The 17,709-nt window shown below is 53.1% G+C and overlaps 1 protein-coding gene across 1 annotated transcript in view; it reads left to right on the top strand.

Moving 5' to 3' along the window:
• BMP6 (bone morphogenetic protein 6) overlaps window positions 1-17,709 on the top strand; it is a 150,052-nt gene that overhangs the window by 128,650 nt on the left and 3,693 nt on the right. Inside the window, 2 exon segments of the mRNA NM_001168001.1 lie at window positions 9,949-10,097; window positions 10,744-10,941. Of these exon segments, the coding sequence (NP_001161473.1) occupies window positions 9,949-10,097; window positions 10,744-10,941 (347 nt within the window).

The following is a 17,709-nucleotide window of genomic DNA, read 5'->3' on the forward strand; positions in this document are numbered from 1 at the left end:
CATAGCATGTACTCATGATCCTAATAGCACCTTGATATTAACAGTGCATTTGGAGGCCTTTAAGAATATCATTTTCATCTACATTTCTTATTTGGTTGAAGACATACTTTGGCTCTTCTGAATTCAGTTTTGTATACTGAGAAGGTCAAACAGCATCTCTTGAAAGCTAGCCAGAAATGTTTTCATTGTCTGAAAGATGGTTCTGTTTGGTACCTGGATTGGCCACATGGGCCTCTGCTCATTTTGAAATCCAGTCTACCACGTGTGTTTTGGCAGTTGTATCACTTAGCAGTGAAGTCTAACTTCTGTGCATGTGATTTTACTTTTTTGTGTTCTATCATGCTGTCATTTTTGGAAGACGTTTAAAGTGAGAATGAATTACCAACGTTAAAATTCAGTTCCTCCTGGTATATGCAGTATCTCAATTTACTCCTGTTTGCAAACAGGCAAAGTGGGGTGTGTGTGTGTGTGGTGTGTGTGTGTGTGTGTTTAAGTCTGGTTTGTATGATTCATCCTAACTCCAGAGTCTTGAAGAAGTGAAGAAATGCATCTTCTTAATACTTGTGAGGAAACTACAGGAGGTTAAGTAACTCACACATATTACTTAGCTGCTAAGAGAGCAAGAAAATGTGTTTGTCAGGTTTTTTCCCCTGAATTTTTTGGGATGATTACAGTTGGTCCTTCATAGTTGTGGGTTTCACATCTGTAGAGTCAACCAACCATGGATCAAAATATTTGAAAAAAAAATTCCAAAATGCTCCAAAGAGCAAAACTTGAATTTGCTGTGTTCTGGCAACTATTCACACAGCATTTGCATTGTATTAGGTATTACAAGTAATCTAGAGATGATTTAAAATATGCAGGAGGATTGGGTGGGTTATATGCAAATACTGTGTGATTTTTATATAAACGACTTGAGCATATGCAGATTTTATTGTCCACGGAGGGTCCTGGAACCAGTCTCCCATGGATACAGAGGGATGTCTGCATGTGATTTTTTCCCCTTTACAGTGTTAATGTGATATACTACATTAAATGGTTCTCAAGTGTTAACCAACCTCACACCCCTGGATCAAACCCAACTTGTGGGAGTTCCCCTTGTGGCTCAGCAGAAGCAAATCTGACTAGCATCAATGAGGATGCAGGTTTGATCCCTGGCCTCGCTCAGTGGGTTAAGGTACTGGAATTGCTATGAGCTGTGCTGTAGGTTGCAGACATGGCTCTGATCTGGCATTGCTGTGGTTGTGGAGTAGGCCAGCAGCTACAGCTCCAATTCGACCCCTAGCCTGGGAACCTCCATATGCCACATGTGTGGCCCCAAAAAGACACACACACACACACACACACACACACACACACACACACACACACACCCCAACTTGTAATTTATTATCCTTTTTATATAAGGCTAGACTTAGATTCTAAGATCATGTCTGAAAATGCTATTATCTGGATCACTTGTGGGTCTGTTTCCATTATCTGTTTGTTCTCTTGATTTTTCCTTTGTTCAGTTTGACTTCCTGCCATGCCTGATACTGTGTAAAAATTATGTTCTGAACATTATGAAAAACAGTTCTAGATAGTGGTATCTCCTTCCGGGCTGGATTTCATTTTCTTCCAGAAGGCAGGCAGATTACCTTGTCTTTTGCATCAAAAGAGGCTGGATTTCGGATGTGTTAAGCGTCTCTGTTTCTGGTTCTCTATTTCTCTTGCAATTTAGCTCTTTAGGGGCCTCAGATGAAGGTCTAGGTTGTTTATCAGAAGTTCCATTCCTTGGCAGGCTCTGACCTCGAATTTTTAACTCCCCAGCAGTTCGAGACTGCCAAAAACTCTGCTTTGCTTCTTTATCCTCTAAGCGGTTTCTTTCTGCTTGTTTTCTCAGCTTCCTACCCCCTGCAAACACAGCCTAATATTTGGCAGATATCTCAAGTGGAAATACTGGAGATCATGGCAGCCAGGACTTGAGGAGCCAAGGTCTTGGAGGAGGTGAACCCAAACTTCTATGAGCTCACTTTTATGAGCTCACTTCTCTGCAGCCCCTTTCCTTTGGGACCTTAGTCCTTCAAGTCATAACTTTCTGAAGCTCCAGTTTTTGTCCCTAGCCAGCGACACTGCTCTACGTTCTAGGCTGCTCTTCCTTTCTGTTTGACATCCTTGCGTCATGCTCAGAATTACCAAATGCCCTGAAATGAACAAGCCACAGCAAACACAAAGTTCACCTCAATGCATTTCTCTTCTCTCTGAGATCTTGATCCATCCGGTGTTGCCTTTCTAGGTTGCTCTAAGATGGCTTCAATCAGGTTTGTTTTTTCAGTCGTTCTCAGTGTGCGTGTTAGTTTGATACATCATAGCCAGAAGCATACGTCGCTGAAGTATCGTATTTTTATTATTTTTATTTGGAAATCTTTATAATGAACTCCCACAAATGTTGATGTTTGAGTCATTAACCAAACAGTATAGTTCTGCAAACAAGAGCTGAACCCAGCAGTTGAGCCAGTTCCAGGATCTAGGAGAGCAGTTTTCTTAGAAAAGCAGTTCTTAGAGCCGGACTCTCAGGGGCCAGTCGCTCTATGAATTCTGTTGGGTATTCCTCGCTGCCTACCCAAGGGAAGTTCCATGAACTCTTATCTCCACTGGCATGAAAGTGAGACACCTGAGACCATTTTCTTTTATGAAGAGAAGGGCAAATTTGAGAAAGCCAGGATGGGTGAACCCGATTGTTCTTTGGGCAGAGGAAAATCAAAGCCTTTTATCACCCTGCCCAGCCACACCTATTTGCTGTGTCTGGCTTTCACAGGTCTGATCCCTAGGGACTCCTGAAACCGGACTGCTGGCTTGATAATCTCTGGCGCAGTCAGTGGGGTCCCCAGGCCTGTCCTGACCTTTTCGGGATTTGTTCCTTTGCCCCTGAAAAGAGGGTGATGTAACTCTGACCCACAGCTCCTGTTATGTAACTGGTTCATTTCGTCTTCTTAGTCAAGAGCATATTCTTTAGACTTAGAATGATCTGCCTGGAGTTTTAAAAAAGAAGAGGAAGATTCTAGAAGCTACAAACCTTCTTCCTCAGCCTGTCTACGTTCTGTTCTTTGCAAAGGCTCAGGGTAGCTGAGAAGGTTAGAGAGGAATGAATGTGATCATAAAGAATTGTATACACTCAACACCTGTGCCAGGCTCTGGAGGGGGGAGCGTCAGGGTGAGGGGGCAGGAGGCGCTATTGGCTGGGAACTGTTTATCCATTTGGTGAATGTGGAAGAGAAAAGAAAACAGGTGGCTGTTTCTGGAAACCATGCCTTCTATGTCATTCATTCCAGAAAAGGGTGGCTTTGCTGGCTGGCACCTTCTCACCAGGATGTCCAGCATTGTGAGAGGCAGGCCATGAAAGTGGTTAAGAGTCTTTTGTTGTTCTTTCCGTTTTTTTTTTTTTTTTTTTTTTGTCTTTTCAGGGTTGCACCCATGGCATATGGAGGTTCCCAGGCTAGGGGTGAATCAGAGCTGCAGCCGCCAGCCTACACCAGAGCCACAGCAACGCAGGACCCAAACTGCGTTTGCAACCTACACCACATCTCAGGGCAACGCCAGCTCCTTAACCTCCTGAGAGAGGCCCAGGATCGAACCTGGGTCCTCACGGATGCTAGTCAGATTCTTTCCACTGAGCCATGACGGGAACTCCTGTTATTTCTTTTAAAATCACAAATTAACAGTATTTTGGCTGTTTTATTGCCCCATATTGGGCAAGCACGTGAATGTCGGGTTGGTGATGAGAACTAAAACATAAGATTTGCACATGGCTTGTTTAAAGGGGGACAGAACCCCTTCATCTGTGCTTGACCACTACGAGTACACACCCCAGTGTGTGGGAACGTTGTTGTGTTTATGAAGCCGAAGACGACAGGTTAGCAGCCATGAATTTGCATACAGTAGTCTTCCGCCTTCCCCACTCTCCCTGTCGGGGGGGACACATAAAAGGAAGCTTTCCGATCAGACTTCTGCTTCAGAGTTGATCTTACCTGTGATTCTGATTATCAGTCCCAGGGTTCCCATCGCGGCTCAGCAGGTTTAAGAACCCGACTAGGAGTTCCCATCATGGCGCAGCAGAAACAAACCTGACTAGGAACCATGAGATTGAGGGTTCGATCCCTGGCCTCGCTCAGTGGGTTAAGGATCCAGTGTTGCCGTGAGCTGTGGTGTAGGTTGCAGACATGGCTTAGATCTTGTGTTGCTGAGGCTCTGATGTAGGCCGGCAGCTGCAGCTCCAATTTGACCCCTAGCCTGGGAACCTCCATATGCTGCAGGGCAGGTGCAGCCCTAAAAAGAGAAGAAAAATTTTTAAAAAGAGAAAAGTAAAAATCCTTGCCTTGATTTTCTAAAATGATTGATTTTTGACCCCCATCCTATTGGAAAATGGTACTTTCCTTCTGGTAGGTGGCCCCTCCACGTAGGAATGCCGTTTTCTATCTTTGTTTATCATTAAATCCAGACACGTCAACGGCAAAGGCCTCTATTACAATGAAACAAACAGGACCACGGAGTCACCTTATCAACTTTTTCATAAATCTCCTTTCTTCAAACTTAAAAATTCCATTTTTATCAAGGACATTTTTCCCCAGTAAAATAGTGGGAAAGCGCTGTTACACCTTCTCCAGGGCAGTGAGACTCAGTGGGTGTCACTTGTCAGGAAAGGTCAGCCACTGGGCCTGCAGGAGCTCAGACGCCCTGGCCCTTCTCCAAGGCAAAGAAGAAAAAGACCTACTGTGTGCTTGTGGCACCTGCTGCCTCTTGGCCGGACGGAGCATTACCAGGGGGGCTGGTGCCTTGAAGGCTGGGTGGTGGGGGGACCATACAGGGTTGACCTTATTCACAAGCATCATGTCTACAAGTCCTGAAAGCGGCCTGCCAGCCAGCCAGCCAGTCAATTCTAGCCCCGGGGTGAATTTTGGAAAGTTTCTAGAAATCTCGTCAGGCTTAGTAGTCATTAAGAACTTGATTTGGGAGTTCCCGTCGTGGCTCAGTGGTTAATGAATCCGACTAGGAACCATGAGGTTGCGGGTTCGATCCCTGGCCTTGCTCAGTGGGTTAAGGAGCTGGCATTGCCATGAGCTATGGTGTAGGTCGCAGACACGGCTCGAATCCTTCGTTGCTGTGGCTGTGGTGTAGGCCAGCAGCTACAGCTCCAATTCAACCTCTAGCCTGGGAACCTCCATATGCCAAGGGAGCGGCCCTAGAAAGACAAAAAAAAAAAACAAACAAACTTGATTTGCTCAGGCTGATGGAGATACGAGGAAACTCATGCCCTCGAGGGGAAAAACACTGAGAAATAACATTGCTGTGTCTTTGAGGCTGGGACACGTTTTCATCATGAAACAACATGGGGCCTCTGTGTTGGGTGAGAACAAAATAGGCAGTAAATTCATTCAGAATGGTCTCTCTCTCGTTTCAGGATTTTCTTTCATGATATTTGAACTGGAATGTGTCAAACATCATGTAAATAATCCAGTCGAGGGGTCGCGTGGGCCTGGCCTCAGGATCCTCTGTCCCCTGGCAGCCTGTCCTTTAGACGGACACACAGACCTTGACTCTGCTGGAGTGGGTTTTTTTTCTTCTTCTTCTTTTTTTTTTTTTTTATTTGGTCTTTTTAGGGCTGCACCCGTGGCATATGGAAGCTCCCAGGCTAGGGGTCAAATCAGAGCTCCAGCTGCCGGCCTACACCACAGCCGCAGCCACGCCAGATCCGAGCCGCGTCTGTGACCTACACACCACAGCTCATGGCAACACTGGATCCTTAACCCACTGAGCGAGGCCAGGGATCGAACCCACATCCTCATGGATCCTAGTTGGGTTCTTTACCACTGAGCCACAATGGGAACTCCTGGAATGGGTTTAGAAGGGAGTCCCTCTTGCTCACATAGCAGAACCAGGTGTATCTTGTTTGAGACAGTGCTCTGATAGAGTCAGCAGCCTAAGAAGGTCATGTGTCACTGAGGAAAAGGAACAGCCCAGACCCGTTTGAGTGACTTCCCATCATGTCTCTTAAATACCTGAGTCACTGGCAGCATTGAAGTGAGGTCCCTCCCCAGAGCTGTCGTTCTTTTGGAAAGTTCCTCACCCCTGCTGAGTGGCTGTGTGAGTCTGCCTCGGTGGTGGGCTCTGTCTAGACAGAGGGCGGGGGGCTTGAGAGGAGGAGGAGGGTGAGACTGGGGAGGCCACCAGAGTCCCAGCAGCAGGCTTTAGGCATCCGGGGTCCCTCCTGCGTGCCCTTTCACCCCTTCCTACTCTGACCCTGATGAGTCTTCGCTGGGCATTGACTACCTCTGCCCGACACGTTTTACCAGATTCTTTTTTATTGAAATCTACTTGATGTGCAGTATTGTGTGTGTTTCAGGAGCACAGCAAAAGGGCTTGGTTATACAGACGCATCTGTTCTTTCTCAGTCTTTTCCGTTATGGTTTATTATGAGGTAGTAATAACACCCTGTGCTGTAGGGTAGGTCCTTGTTGTTTCTCTCTGTTATGTACAGTAATGTGCACCTGTTAACCGCGGACTCCCAGCATCCCTCTCCACCTTTTGCCTTTGGTATAACCATAAGACGGTCCTCTATGTCTGTGACTCTGTTTCTTATTTTGTAAGTAAGTCCATTTGTATCATTTTTTTTTAGATTCCACAAATAAGTGCTATCACATGATGTTTGTCTGCCCTATGCTTTCCTTGACTCTACTTCTTAGAGCTGTGGTGGCTGAGAGCCTGGGCTCTGGTTTCAAGCGCTGGTCACTCCACTGAATACCTGTGTGACCTTAGCATTCCTACCCTCTCCAGGCTCCATGCCCTCAGCTGTAGAAGACACCCATAATCAGGACATGGGACCTGCCTCCCGGGCTTCTCGGGGAGCAGAGGGAGACTCTGGGCGGGGGCCCACAGAGGACGTATTGGTTAGTCCAGTTATTTTAAGCCTCCATCACCTCCCTTCCAAGGGACCTGAGCATCCGAGGTTCAAGCAGCTGAACTTGAGCCTGCCCCAGTGCCCTGAGCCCCGAGCCTTTCACCTGTCCAGGCTCAGCTACCACCCTGCCAGTTCCATGGACCCCTCACCCGGGTCCCTGGAGCGGCATCGTCCCTACTGTACAACCGCCACAGAGTGGCTGAAAGGCACCACGAGTTCTTGGGCCCCCCGCGTGATGCCCGAGCCCTCAGGGTGGAAACCTGGGCTCCCGCGTCCTCCACAGCCCCCCCACCCTGGGACGGCACTTCCTCCCGGTCGTGGGGAGGAATCTGCCCCTGAACCCCAGGGTTAGCTTTTGCCTCCTCTTCCCTCTTTAAGCCACGCCTCTCTCCTTCCCTCTGCTTCCTCGCCCCCATTTTCCGATGAGGACCCTGGGTTCCATCCCCCACTTCCTCTTGGAACAGACCCCCCGTTCCTTTAGCCTAAACTCTACTCTGTAAAAATAAAAGCCTATTCCAGCGATTTCCACCAGCGCTGCCACGCGCACGTCTTGAGCGGTGTCTTCCTGCATCCCTGAAACCGTCTGTGCCCTTGGCCCATCCAGGCTTAGCGGGGACCAGTGCCCCTCGGCCGCAGCCCCCACCCGAACCCTCCTGCCCGCCCAGGCAGCCCAGTGCTGCTCTGACGTTCCCTCTGCCTTTTCATTCTAGAAGCTGCCCCCCCTCCCCCCGGAGAAGTGTGTCTTGGGCCTCCTTCGGGTCCAGGCTGCTCTTCCCACGTTGCTGTGCGGGGCGTCCGTTGTTTCTGGACAGAGGCCGTCCCCGACCTTCCGGGAGAGAGTAGATGTCTTTTCACATCCTCACTTCAAAGCCTTGGACTCGCTGTCCCCTCTCGCTGTTTTCCACGAACACCCCCTGTCTGCCTGCTCACAGCCACCTCGGGGCTGGGGGCTAATTTGTCAACAGGGGGTGTGACACCCACGTGGGGGGCAGCGCTTTCAAGACGGCACGCCTGGACGTGACCCCCGCGGACGCCGTCCTGCAGCTGAGTAAACGGCTTGGAGCCGCACCTCCTGCTTTAAGCTCGGAAAAGATGACAATAGCGTGTCCTTCGAACCCTGAGCCATGTAAACAGGAACAGTGTCCCCTCTGAGAAACGGAACATTTTTTTTACACTCAGATGTTTCGCCAGCCTCGAACACAGTGGACGGAACAGGGGTACCTTGTATTCACTGGTTACAGGTTGTCTTTCCTGATGATCTCAAAAGGCTGTAAGTCTCGTGGAAAACTCTGAACCTGCTGGCTTGCATTTCTCCAGCTGGTTCTTCCACTTCCCGACGTTGACCTTGGCCACATGGCTGGAAACTGGTGACTGAGGCTCAGTTTCCCCAGCTGGCAAATGGGGATAATGCTGTTGCACCTCGTTTTCTGGGTGCTTCAAGCAAAATAGACGAAAGTGATTCGTAACCCTTTTAAGTGTATACAGTGTTGGCGTGGGGATGCTCATCTTATCAATTTAGTATTGAATATCAATCAAATTAGTATTGAATTCTAGGAGTGTTTCTGTCCTGCAAGCTATGGCAGCAGAATATTTCCAGCACCAGGGGATCTGAATCTTCCCATGGCTCACACATCCCCTTCCCTGGAATTCGTGGGAATTCGAGGCCGCTTCGTGCCAGTAACCCTGGGACGTCAGCTCAGATTGAGTGTCCCTGCAGCACGCCGAGGTGACCATCCCTCGCTGCCTTGTCATGGCATGTGGGTCCCTTACCCCATCTTCCCACAACCCCTAGGCTTGTGTTAGTTGGAAACTGTAAAAAAATATATATATATAAAACTAGTCCCTGGGGAGCCCCAGAGACAGGGAGGGGCTTGTGCGTTTGCCTCGAAGAACTCCAGCGGTGGCTCCCAGCCGTGCCGGGACAGACTTAAAAGTCACTCCACACCCACCCACGGTCCATATAAGAAAGGGCTTGGCACTCGGTGTAGACCATTCGGAGGCCTTCATGAAAGGGAACGAACGGATGGTTACTCAGAAATTGGATGTGAATCCTGGCTTCTCCTTCTTTCACTGGAACTAACACGTGGGGATTGTCAGGTCCTAATTTAAAAAAAAAAAAAGGGAATAACAACAACAAAAAAGAAGGAGTTTCCGTTGTGGCTCAGCAGTAACAAATTCCGCTAGTATCCATGAGGACGCAGGTTCGATCCCTGGCCTCGCTCAGTGGGTTAAGGGTCTGGCATTGCCATGAGCTGTGGTGTAGGTCGCAGATGCGGCTCGGATCTGGTGTTGCTGTGGCTCTGGCGCAGGCCGGCAGCTGCAGCTCCGATTCGACCCCTAGCCTGGGAACCTCCATATGCCTCGACTCGGGTGTGGCCCTAGAAAAGCAATAAATTAAGTGATGGAATTTAATAAATAAAAAAGGGCCAAACCCAACTTAGTAAATGTTCCTCTTTATGCATCCTGATTTTAATATCTTCCTCATCCTTTTCCTCACTGCCCCCCCCTTCTCTCTTTTTAGCATTCATGAGCCTTAAAGGAGGCAACTGTATGATGATTTATTTTTCCCGTGGATGTTATTTTTTAAGTTTGTGGACGTCGAGGTAATTTACACGGCCGTGACCCAGTCACACAGACACCCACATCCATTCTCTCAGAGTCTCTGCCCACGGAGACATCACAGCACCCTGGGTAGAGCTCTCTGTTGTGCACACTGAGGTGTATGGAACTTTTTAAAATTTTCCTTAATTCTCAAAAAGACTTGGCGCAAGCAGCCATTCCGAGGCCTTTGGTGACACCGAGAGGCCCCTGTGTCTGTGAGGTGCCCCCGCGCGCGTGCTCGTCCTGTCTCCCCAGATTGCGCCGGGCCTGTGTCCTGTATGATGTCACAGAGCCAGGGCCATGGCGGGTCCCTGCCCCTGACCCAGTGGTGGCCTGCGTCCAGCACCAGGCAGCACCGGTTGGGGAGGAGCCGGCCGGGCACGCCTCATCGTGTCACCTCTTCCGTCTTCCAGAGACTCTGACCTGTTTCTGTTGGACACCCGCGTCGTGTGGGCCTCGGAGGAGGGCTGGCTGGAATTTGACATCACGGCCACCAGCAACCTGTGGGTCCTGACCCCGCAGCACAACCTGGGGCTGCAGCTGGGCGTGGTGACGCAGGACGGTGAGTTTGCCCAGACGGGCCCAGGGTCGCTGGCGTTGGTGTCCTTCCCACGACGTGGCGTCCATCTGCTCCAGGGTGGTTTCCTGGCTGGCCCCTCAGAGCCACTGTGGACAAGCTAAGCTGGCCCCCCAGGTCTCCAAGCAAGGACTGGGAACCGGGCAGGTGGTCCAGGCTCCGAGGGTGCCCAGGGGAGGGCAGGGCTCCCCGGCAGAGTCCAGCGGTGAGAGGAGGTTGAGACTCAGAGAAAGGTGGGAGCAGGGGCTAAATTCGGCCGCTGAGTAGATTGGGGGGCCCTGCCCACCCCGCTTGCTCCCGCAGCATACAAGCTCAGCAATTCCAGGGCCCCTGACGGACCCTCGGTCCCGGCCCAGTCTGCCTGTGAAGCTGCCTCACTGGGTGGGAGGTATATGGTCAGAAAGAAAGACGGGCGGAAGGGAATAGACCAGTGGAGGTGGGAGAGCCAGGGCTTCCCGCCGCCCCCGCTTGGCCTCCTGGACCTTGGGCAGGAAGGAGGGGCGGTTGTGCCCTGTCCAGAGGGCGCCCCCTCCTCTGCGATCGCGCCCAGGAGGCAGGGCAGGCTCAGGTGTGTAGCTGCAGGCGGGAGTTTCCGTGGCGTCACAGAGGTGTGCTTTGGTTTGCGTTCAAGGGCTCAGCATCAGCCCCCGAGCCGCGGGCCTGGTGGGCCGGGACGGCCCCTACGACAAGCAGCCCTTCATGGTGGCCTTCTTCAAGGTGAGCGAGGTCCACGTGCGCACCGCCAGGTCGGCCACCGGGCGGCGGCGACAGCAGAGCCGCAACCGCTCCACGCAGGCCCAGGACGTGTCGCGGGCCTCCAGCGCCTCAGGTGGGTTGGAGGGACCCGTCTTGGCGGGCAGCCTTGTGGGCTCTGGGGCGCCCATGAGGACACGGGATAGGCCGATGGTTTCAGATGCACCCGGCTTCCGCAGGCGCATAGGAAGCCCGCAGGTGCCTGTCCCCGTCCCTGATTATCTAGGCGACCCCTAAAGCCATCAGAGGGGACACCAGTCACCCAAAGGGTGTCCACAGGCTGCAGGCAGCCTCGGTGGTTTTCCGGAGAAGCATCCTTCCATTGGGTCAGATTTCTCCACCTCTTTTCATTCCCATAACGATCCTGAGAGCACCTGGGTTTTCTCCCAGTGCCATCACGCCTGGGAGGTTGTGCTGTTCAAACAAAGTCTGTATATTCATGTGACACGGGCTCGTATGTGTCACCGCGCTCGGCTGGAAGTGATGGAAGGTGACCTCCGACGGCGCTCGATGGCGGACGGCTTTGCCTGGTCTAACACGGAAGGTCAGGGTTCTGCCTTTGACACGGTTAGATGCCTGGGCTCAGGTGATACTCAGCATCCCTGTTTTCCTTTGCTGGTGATGACTCTCAGAAATTTGATTCCGACGTAGTGGCCAGGAGGGCGACCTCAGCTTCAGGAGAGAGGCTGGGGCCAGGGGCCCACCCTGCAGCGAGGTGGCATGGGCTCAGCCCCCTCCTGCCATGAACAGGCAGGTGCCGAGGGCAAGAGAGAGGCAACGGCTCCCACAGCCCGAGTGTCCCTTCAGGGGTCCCTCAGAAATGCAGGCTCCCACGCTCTGCCTTTTTGGGACGAGGCACCAAAGTCCACTTGCCGGAACTCCTGTTCCTTCCTGCTGCCCAGCTCTCAGAAGCTGCTAAGTACAGAATTCAAACCCAGGTGTACCTTACTCCAAAGTTAGCACTTGCAACTTCTGGGTTTCCTTTGGCCGTTTAAATAGGCCAGAAATCAGGCATGAAATTGAAGACGTGCTGTGGGATTTGCTGTTGGGGGTCTTGTTCCCCCCGCCCCGTTTCTATTCTGGGACCTTGGGCAGACCTAGTCCCGTTCAGCTTCAGTTTATCCAGCTGTTCAGTCGGGATGTTTGATCCTCGGTGGATACGCGCTGGGATGGGAGGAGGAGCAGGGCTCGGGCTCAAAGACGAGCTCCATCCCATTGTAGGTCAGGGTCCTGGGGAGGGCCGTAAAATAGTTCTGGAAGGTGCATTCCTCCTTCCAGGCGACGGTTTAAAAACGTCGTCTTCCGTGGCTGTGACGTGTTCATGGAGCTTCCCCAAGCACCCAGTTTTCCTTCGGGAATGCGTGCTTCATTTCGGGTCCAGGCTGGGCCATTTCTATTACCAGTCACACGTGGCCGTGGAACTTGATCTCGCACCCGCTGTGATGTGACATTTTGCTTCTTGTCATCCTGGTGTTTCTTCGCAGCATCGCACAGCATGGGTGTTCCTGTGTTTACCCCTAGAAACAGTCAGGGCCGGGGTTTGAAGAAAAAGAGAAGAAATGATGGCTTCTCTTTATTTGCTTCAGAGGAAGCCTGCTGAACGGTTCATCCTGTCCCTGGGTCCCCTTCGGGGGATGGGGGTGCAGCCGGCCAGTGGCTGATGTCTGTTCGTTAATGGCCTGTGGTCACTTTGGTGCCGGGACCTCAGACAGGAAGGCAGCCCTCGCGTTGGTGATTGCTTTTTAAAATGAAAATTTCACTTGATGTATGCACCCTCCCCGCCCCCACCAGTGCCTGCAGATGGTTTTTTAATTGAGAAAACATGTCATCTCTGATGTTGGTTTTAGGGGTATCACTGAATTAGTCTCTTCCAAATCCCTTTCAACCTTTTTTTTTTTCCGATTGAATGAGTTTGAATTAAATACGAATATTAAAGTTGGTCTGATTTGTAATGAGAGGCAAGTCTATCTGCTTTTGCTGGGTCTTTCCACTCCACCCCCACCCTGTTCTTTCAAACCTGCTTTATTCCTTTCAGCAACATCATCAGGGCCAAGGGTTCATAAGGAACAGCCCGGCCCCCTCTGTTTAAGAGCTCAGGCCCCCAAGAAAGTATGACTCACGAGGGTCCCCCTTCCCTCCCGCCATCGCTTTAAAGCCCCTCTCCAGCTGGTCCAAGGAACCGCCCGGATCAGGCCCCCACTGAGGTGCTACTTCACCTGTCGGGCTCCTTCCTCCCGACTTCTTCTTGCCACTAGTGGATACAGACCTGCAGAGGAGGCTGTCCTTGGAGAAGGGACTTCCAGGAGGATGGCCTGCCATCCCTGCGAATGGACCGCCCGCTTCGTGCTTTCTTCTCGGGCTGCCAGATGCTGCAGGGCCTTCGTGTACCAGGCGGCTGCTGCCGAGAACAAAGCCGTGGTCTCTGGTGTGACTCCAGGCAGGACTTGCCCCCGTCAGTCTGTTGGGAGGTTGCAGGGAGAGATAGCATGGCCTCTGCTGCCCCCCTTCTTCCGCAGTGTGTGCTCCCGGGGAAGTAATATTTCTCCGCCGAAACGCCCACCAGCAGACACAGCCCAGCAGTGACCGTCCTGCCCCTGGGGGAGACGTTGACGTCCTCCACCCAACGGCCTGGTGTCGGGATGAACCACGGCAGGACGATCATGGCTCTTTTCTGGAGCTGAGCTGCCGAGGCTGGAGAGGGCAGGACCAGCCGCCAGCGAGGGAAAGGCCGAGAGGCTGACCCCACCGCCCGGCGCCTTCTCCTTCCCCGTCTGTCCTTGGCCTTCAAGCTGGATCTTGCAAACACGCACCGAACAGTGGTTTGGACCGACGTCTCCCTGGTTGCGTTTCACTTGCCTTGGCACCTCTGCCGCTGTCCGCTCCGGGCGTGATGGATGGTGATGGATGGTGGCTGACTTGCCCTCCTCTGGTGGCCTTGGATGTCATCTGAACAGTATCATCCATTGTCCCGGTTCAAGCCGTGCTGTGCAGCCCGCTGGGGAGTCCAGTGACTCTGGCGATTCTTTTCAGCCTTTGCGGTGACCAGCCCACAGCCCCCTCTGGCACCCTGCCTGTGGCTTCTGGGCGGCCTCTTTCTACTTGCAGTCATCCCCCCTCTTTCATCGTATCTTCTCTTGGGGCCCATGGCATCGTCTCCTGGGGGACTGTGACACCACCTGACCAAGTGGCCTCGAGGGCGGCTCCGTGGGGTGATTCTAGACACCGCTCTAGCTAGGTTGCCCCCATCTTTCCCAGACATCTTTGGGGTGGGACAGAAGTGATTTCCGCCCAGCTGGTGAATCTGAGATTTTCTGCCACATCTACCAACTGGCTGCCAATACAGTGACGTAGAATTGCTCTTTGGGGAGGTGAAGGGTTTAGAAACATTTTCTGCCACTTTTTATCGTTCATGTTAAGATCGGATGAGCTGGGCTTTGGGCCTCTTTGGCCCTTGATGTTCACGTTGCTGATACTCAGCTCTGCCGACAGCCTATGAATCAGCAACTTCTCGAGACCCCCCTCTGTCCCTGAGAATGTTGATTTCAGTGCTACCCATGAGCATCTCTTAAGTTCTTCTTCCTTCCTTTGCCAACCCACCCGATCCTGGGAGAAAAGGTGCATCTTTTCAACACGTAAATACACCACGGGCCTTCTTGTTGCTAGTTCACGTCTTCTATTCCTTAAACTTCCAGTCGGGACCCCTCACTGTGCTTCTGGCATAAGAAAAGGAGCCTGAGTTCAGCACTTGCGAAACAGCAGCGAGGGTCCTTTATTAAGGCTCTCATCTCTTTTGCTGTAGATTTCAGGGAATTTCAGTCCACAGAGGGGGAGTCTTATTCTCACACATCAAGGTTTGCTTGGCCTTTTCATTGCTGGCAGGTGCATGACTGCTCTGACATCCCACAGTCACCCAGGGCTCGGGACGAGTGGTCAGGGCTGTGAAGTAGCTGTTGCTCCTTCTTCAAAGGCATTGGGAGTCGTCATTTGTCATTCTGATCCTAAATGAACATTTTAGGGCCTGTCGCTTGGCTTCCAGATGTCTCCCTTGGGAGGCAGAGGCTTGTCCGGGGCTTTCTATGTGAAATCAGGACTTAATTCTGCCCAGCTGTGGAGCGAGGCACGGCAGGAGTGACTGGAAAGTTAGAATTGTTTCAAACTCCGTAATTAAAATATTTGACTCTGGTTTGCCGTCAAGCCCCTTCAGGAGAAGCGTTATCAAGGAGCGAAGCTGAGTAAAAGCCGACCCCTACCCCATCCCCTGTGAATGTGTTCATGACCAGTGATGCTGAATAATAACGAGGCGTAAACAGGTGCTGCAGGAATTCACCAACTACTGCTAACTGGCAGGAAGGCACGGGGGCAGGGGGTGGTCTGGGAGGGAACCAGGAACGAGGTAGATGGGGTGCAGGGGGTGTTAGGCCCATAGGGAAGCCTCTGCCTGCTTTTAAGATAGTCAGCTCCATATTCCTTTATCACCAAGACGAAGGCTGAGCAGAGACCAAAGCCCAGATTAAGTGAAGCCTCATGAGGTCTGGAAATCCTGGAGCCACAAAAGGACCTCACTGTCGCCTCTTGCGCTAACCATCCGGTGGCAAACAAAATCGAGACTGAAAATCTGGCTGTTTCCACCTCCCCTACACTCGGAGAGTCTTGGGTATCAGAATCAGGTCTCAGTGGGGTCCCAGAGGAGGCAGGGGGTGCGGCGTCAGAGGCAGAGGAGCAGGGCCCCCTCCGGCAGGATCGCAGCGGCTGTGTTGATCCCGTGGGGACGTGGGAGCCAGAGGCCGGTTTGGGACAAGGCAGTGGATCGGGCTGGACTCAGGGAAGAACAGCCAGGCGGCGAAGACAGGTGTGCTTTTCACGGCTGCTCTCTGTGCCCCCTCGTCATTCTCGGGGGCCGGCAAATCAGGGCAGCCAGTTGTGCCCTCTAGAAATCAGGTCTCCTCTGGGAAGCCTCAGAAGCCTGAGCTAAGCAAAGCTGGGCGTGTGGACAGCCTGCCCTGTTCCCAGCTCCTGCTGGTCTAGTGTTTTCCAAGCTGAGCATGGGGCCCGCAGCTGGCGTGACCTGGGGGCGCGGGTGGTCAGCTCCCCATGCCGGGTGGCCCCCTGCCTGCTCCTGCCTCGCCTCCTGTCCCCCTGGTTTCCTCGGCCGCCCTGACTCTGTCTCTCTCCTGCCTTTTCCCTTTGCCACGTGTCTCCTCTTTGTCTCTCTGCTTCTGGAGAAGACAGGCCGGGTGCCCAGACCCCGGGGCCGGGTGTGTGGTGATGGGCGTGGTGGGAGCCCACCGTGCCCTTCCCTCTCGTGCAGGCCCCCGCCTCCCGTGTGACTGTCCCAGCCCCAGGCTCCAGGGCAGCCCGCATGTCACTGTAGGTGGGGCTCAGCTTCACCCACAGCCGGTGCTGGGCCCAAGCTCCCCTCACGTGGCTCCTTCATGCTTTACCGTGTGTCTGGCTCCTCAGGAGGACCCTGGGGCCGTGGGATGTGACCTCATGCCAGGGCAGAGCAGGTGCTGCTGCACAGGACCCTGCCTGGGGACGGGCTGCCGTGAGGAGGTGCCACCCAGATGGCAGCTCACCCTGTGCCAAGGGGCCACCAGGCCTCCACTTGTTTCTTCTCTAGGTAAACCCCCACCTCAGGCCACCCCCAGGAGAGGAGCTCAGGGCAGGCTGTCACCCATGAGCCTGGGTGTCAGGGCTCCTGGCCAGAACCGGGGAGACTGCCTGCTTGGGGCGTGCACGTGGCCCAGGCCCTGGAGGGGGAGGGGGATGAGAAGGGCGGGGGCAGAAAGGCAGGAGTGAGGACGGGGAAGGGGTCAGCCGAGAGCTGGTACAGCGAGAGCCTGGGCATTGGCCCTGCTGACACCCGGACCCTAACCACCAGCCTCCGAGTGGCCCCTCTCAGACGTGGGACCTTGGTGCCGTGTGACATGCCAGGACAAGGGGCTTGGTCACCACACCCTCCCGCCCATCAGCTGGACTCCGAGAAAACGTACCTTGGACGGCTCGGCCTCCCAACGCCTCCAGGTGTACCCAGGATGACACGCCTGAGGCGTGGGGAGTGATTCCAGAACCATCCGTGGTACCTGGGCCTCTTCCAGGGTGAATGGTTGATCAGACCACCTCAGCCTCTTGTCACCAGTCTCAGGGGGAGACTGGGACATACTGGCTACCAGTTCGGCTGTTGGGAATGGATGTGACCCTTCTGTGTGTCTCTGAATCACTGGGTTAATGGTCAACAGGGCACGGCCCACTCAGCAAAGGACTGGAAGGATACAGACGAATAAGGAACGGGCTTCGCCCCGCAGCCCCCCCTCCCCCCCATCTGTTCTTTGCACCTTCTCTGCCCCACAGTCACGGTCCCGGTGCCTCTCCCAGGACAGAGTGATGCGCGTTCCGGTTGCAGGACCTTCGTTTAGGGGAGCAACCCGGCAGGTCGGCCGTGGCTCGTCTCACCTTCTCTCTCTCCTTCCTGCTTCGTCGCGCCCCTGGTCTTACTGCGCGATGGTCCCCCCACACCCCACCATGAGACGAAACCCATTGATTTTGTTTTCTCTGTTTTGGTCGCATCCATGGCATATGGAAGCTCCCAGGCCAGGGATCGCATCCACACCACCAGAGAGACAAGCCAGATCCTTAACCCACTGTGCCACAGCGGGGACTCCGAGACAAAACCAATTTAGATCTCCATTTAAAACCGCCGTGCAAATGTCAAAATGTTCATTTGGAGAAGAGAAGAAGGACTGGGGTTTTTTTCAACCGGTCCTGTCTGGAGGTCTCTCTACAGAAGCAGTTTTTAAGAGGGGGTGGGAAGCCTGCCGTGAAGGGGACTGATGTCTTCCCGATG

This window comes from Sus scrofa, chromosome 7, assembly GCF_000003025.6.
Source record: "Sus scrofa isolate TJ Tabasco breed Duroc chromosome 7, Sscrofa11.1, whole genome shotgun sequence".
In the NCBI taxonomy this organism is placed as follows: domain Eukaryota; kingdom Metazoa; phylum Chordata; class Mammalia; order Artiodactyla; family Suidae; genus Sus; species Sus scrofa.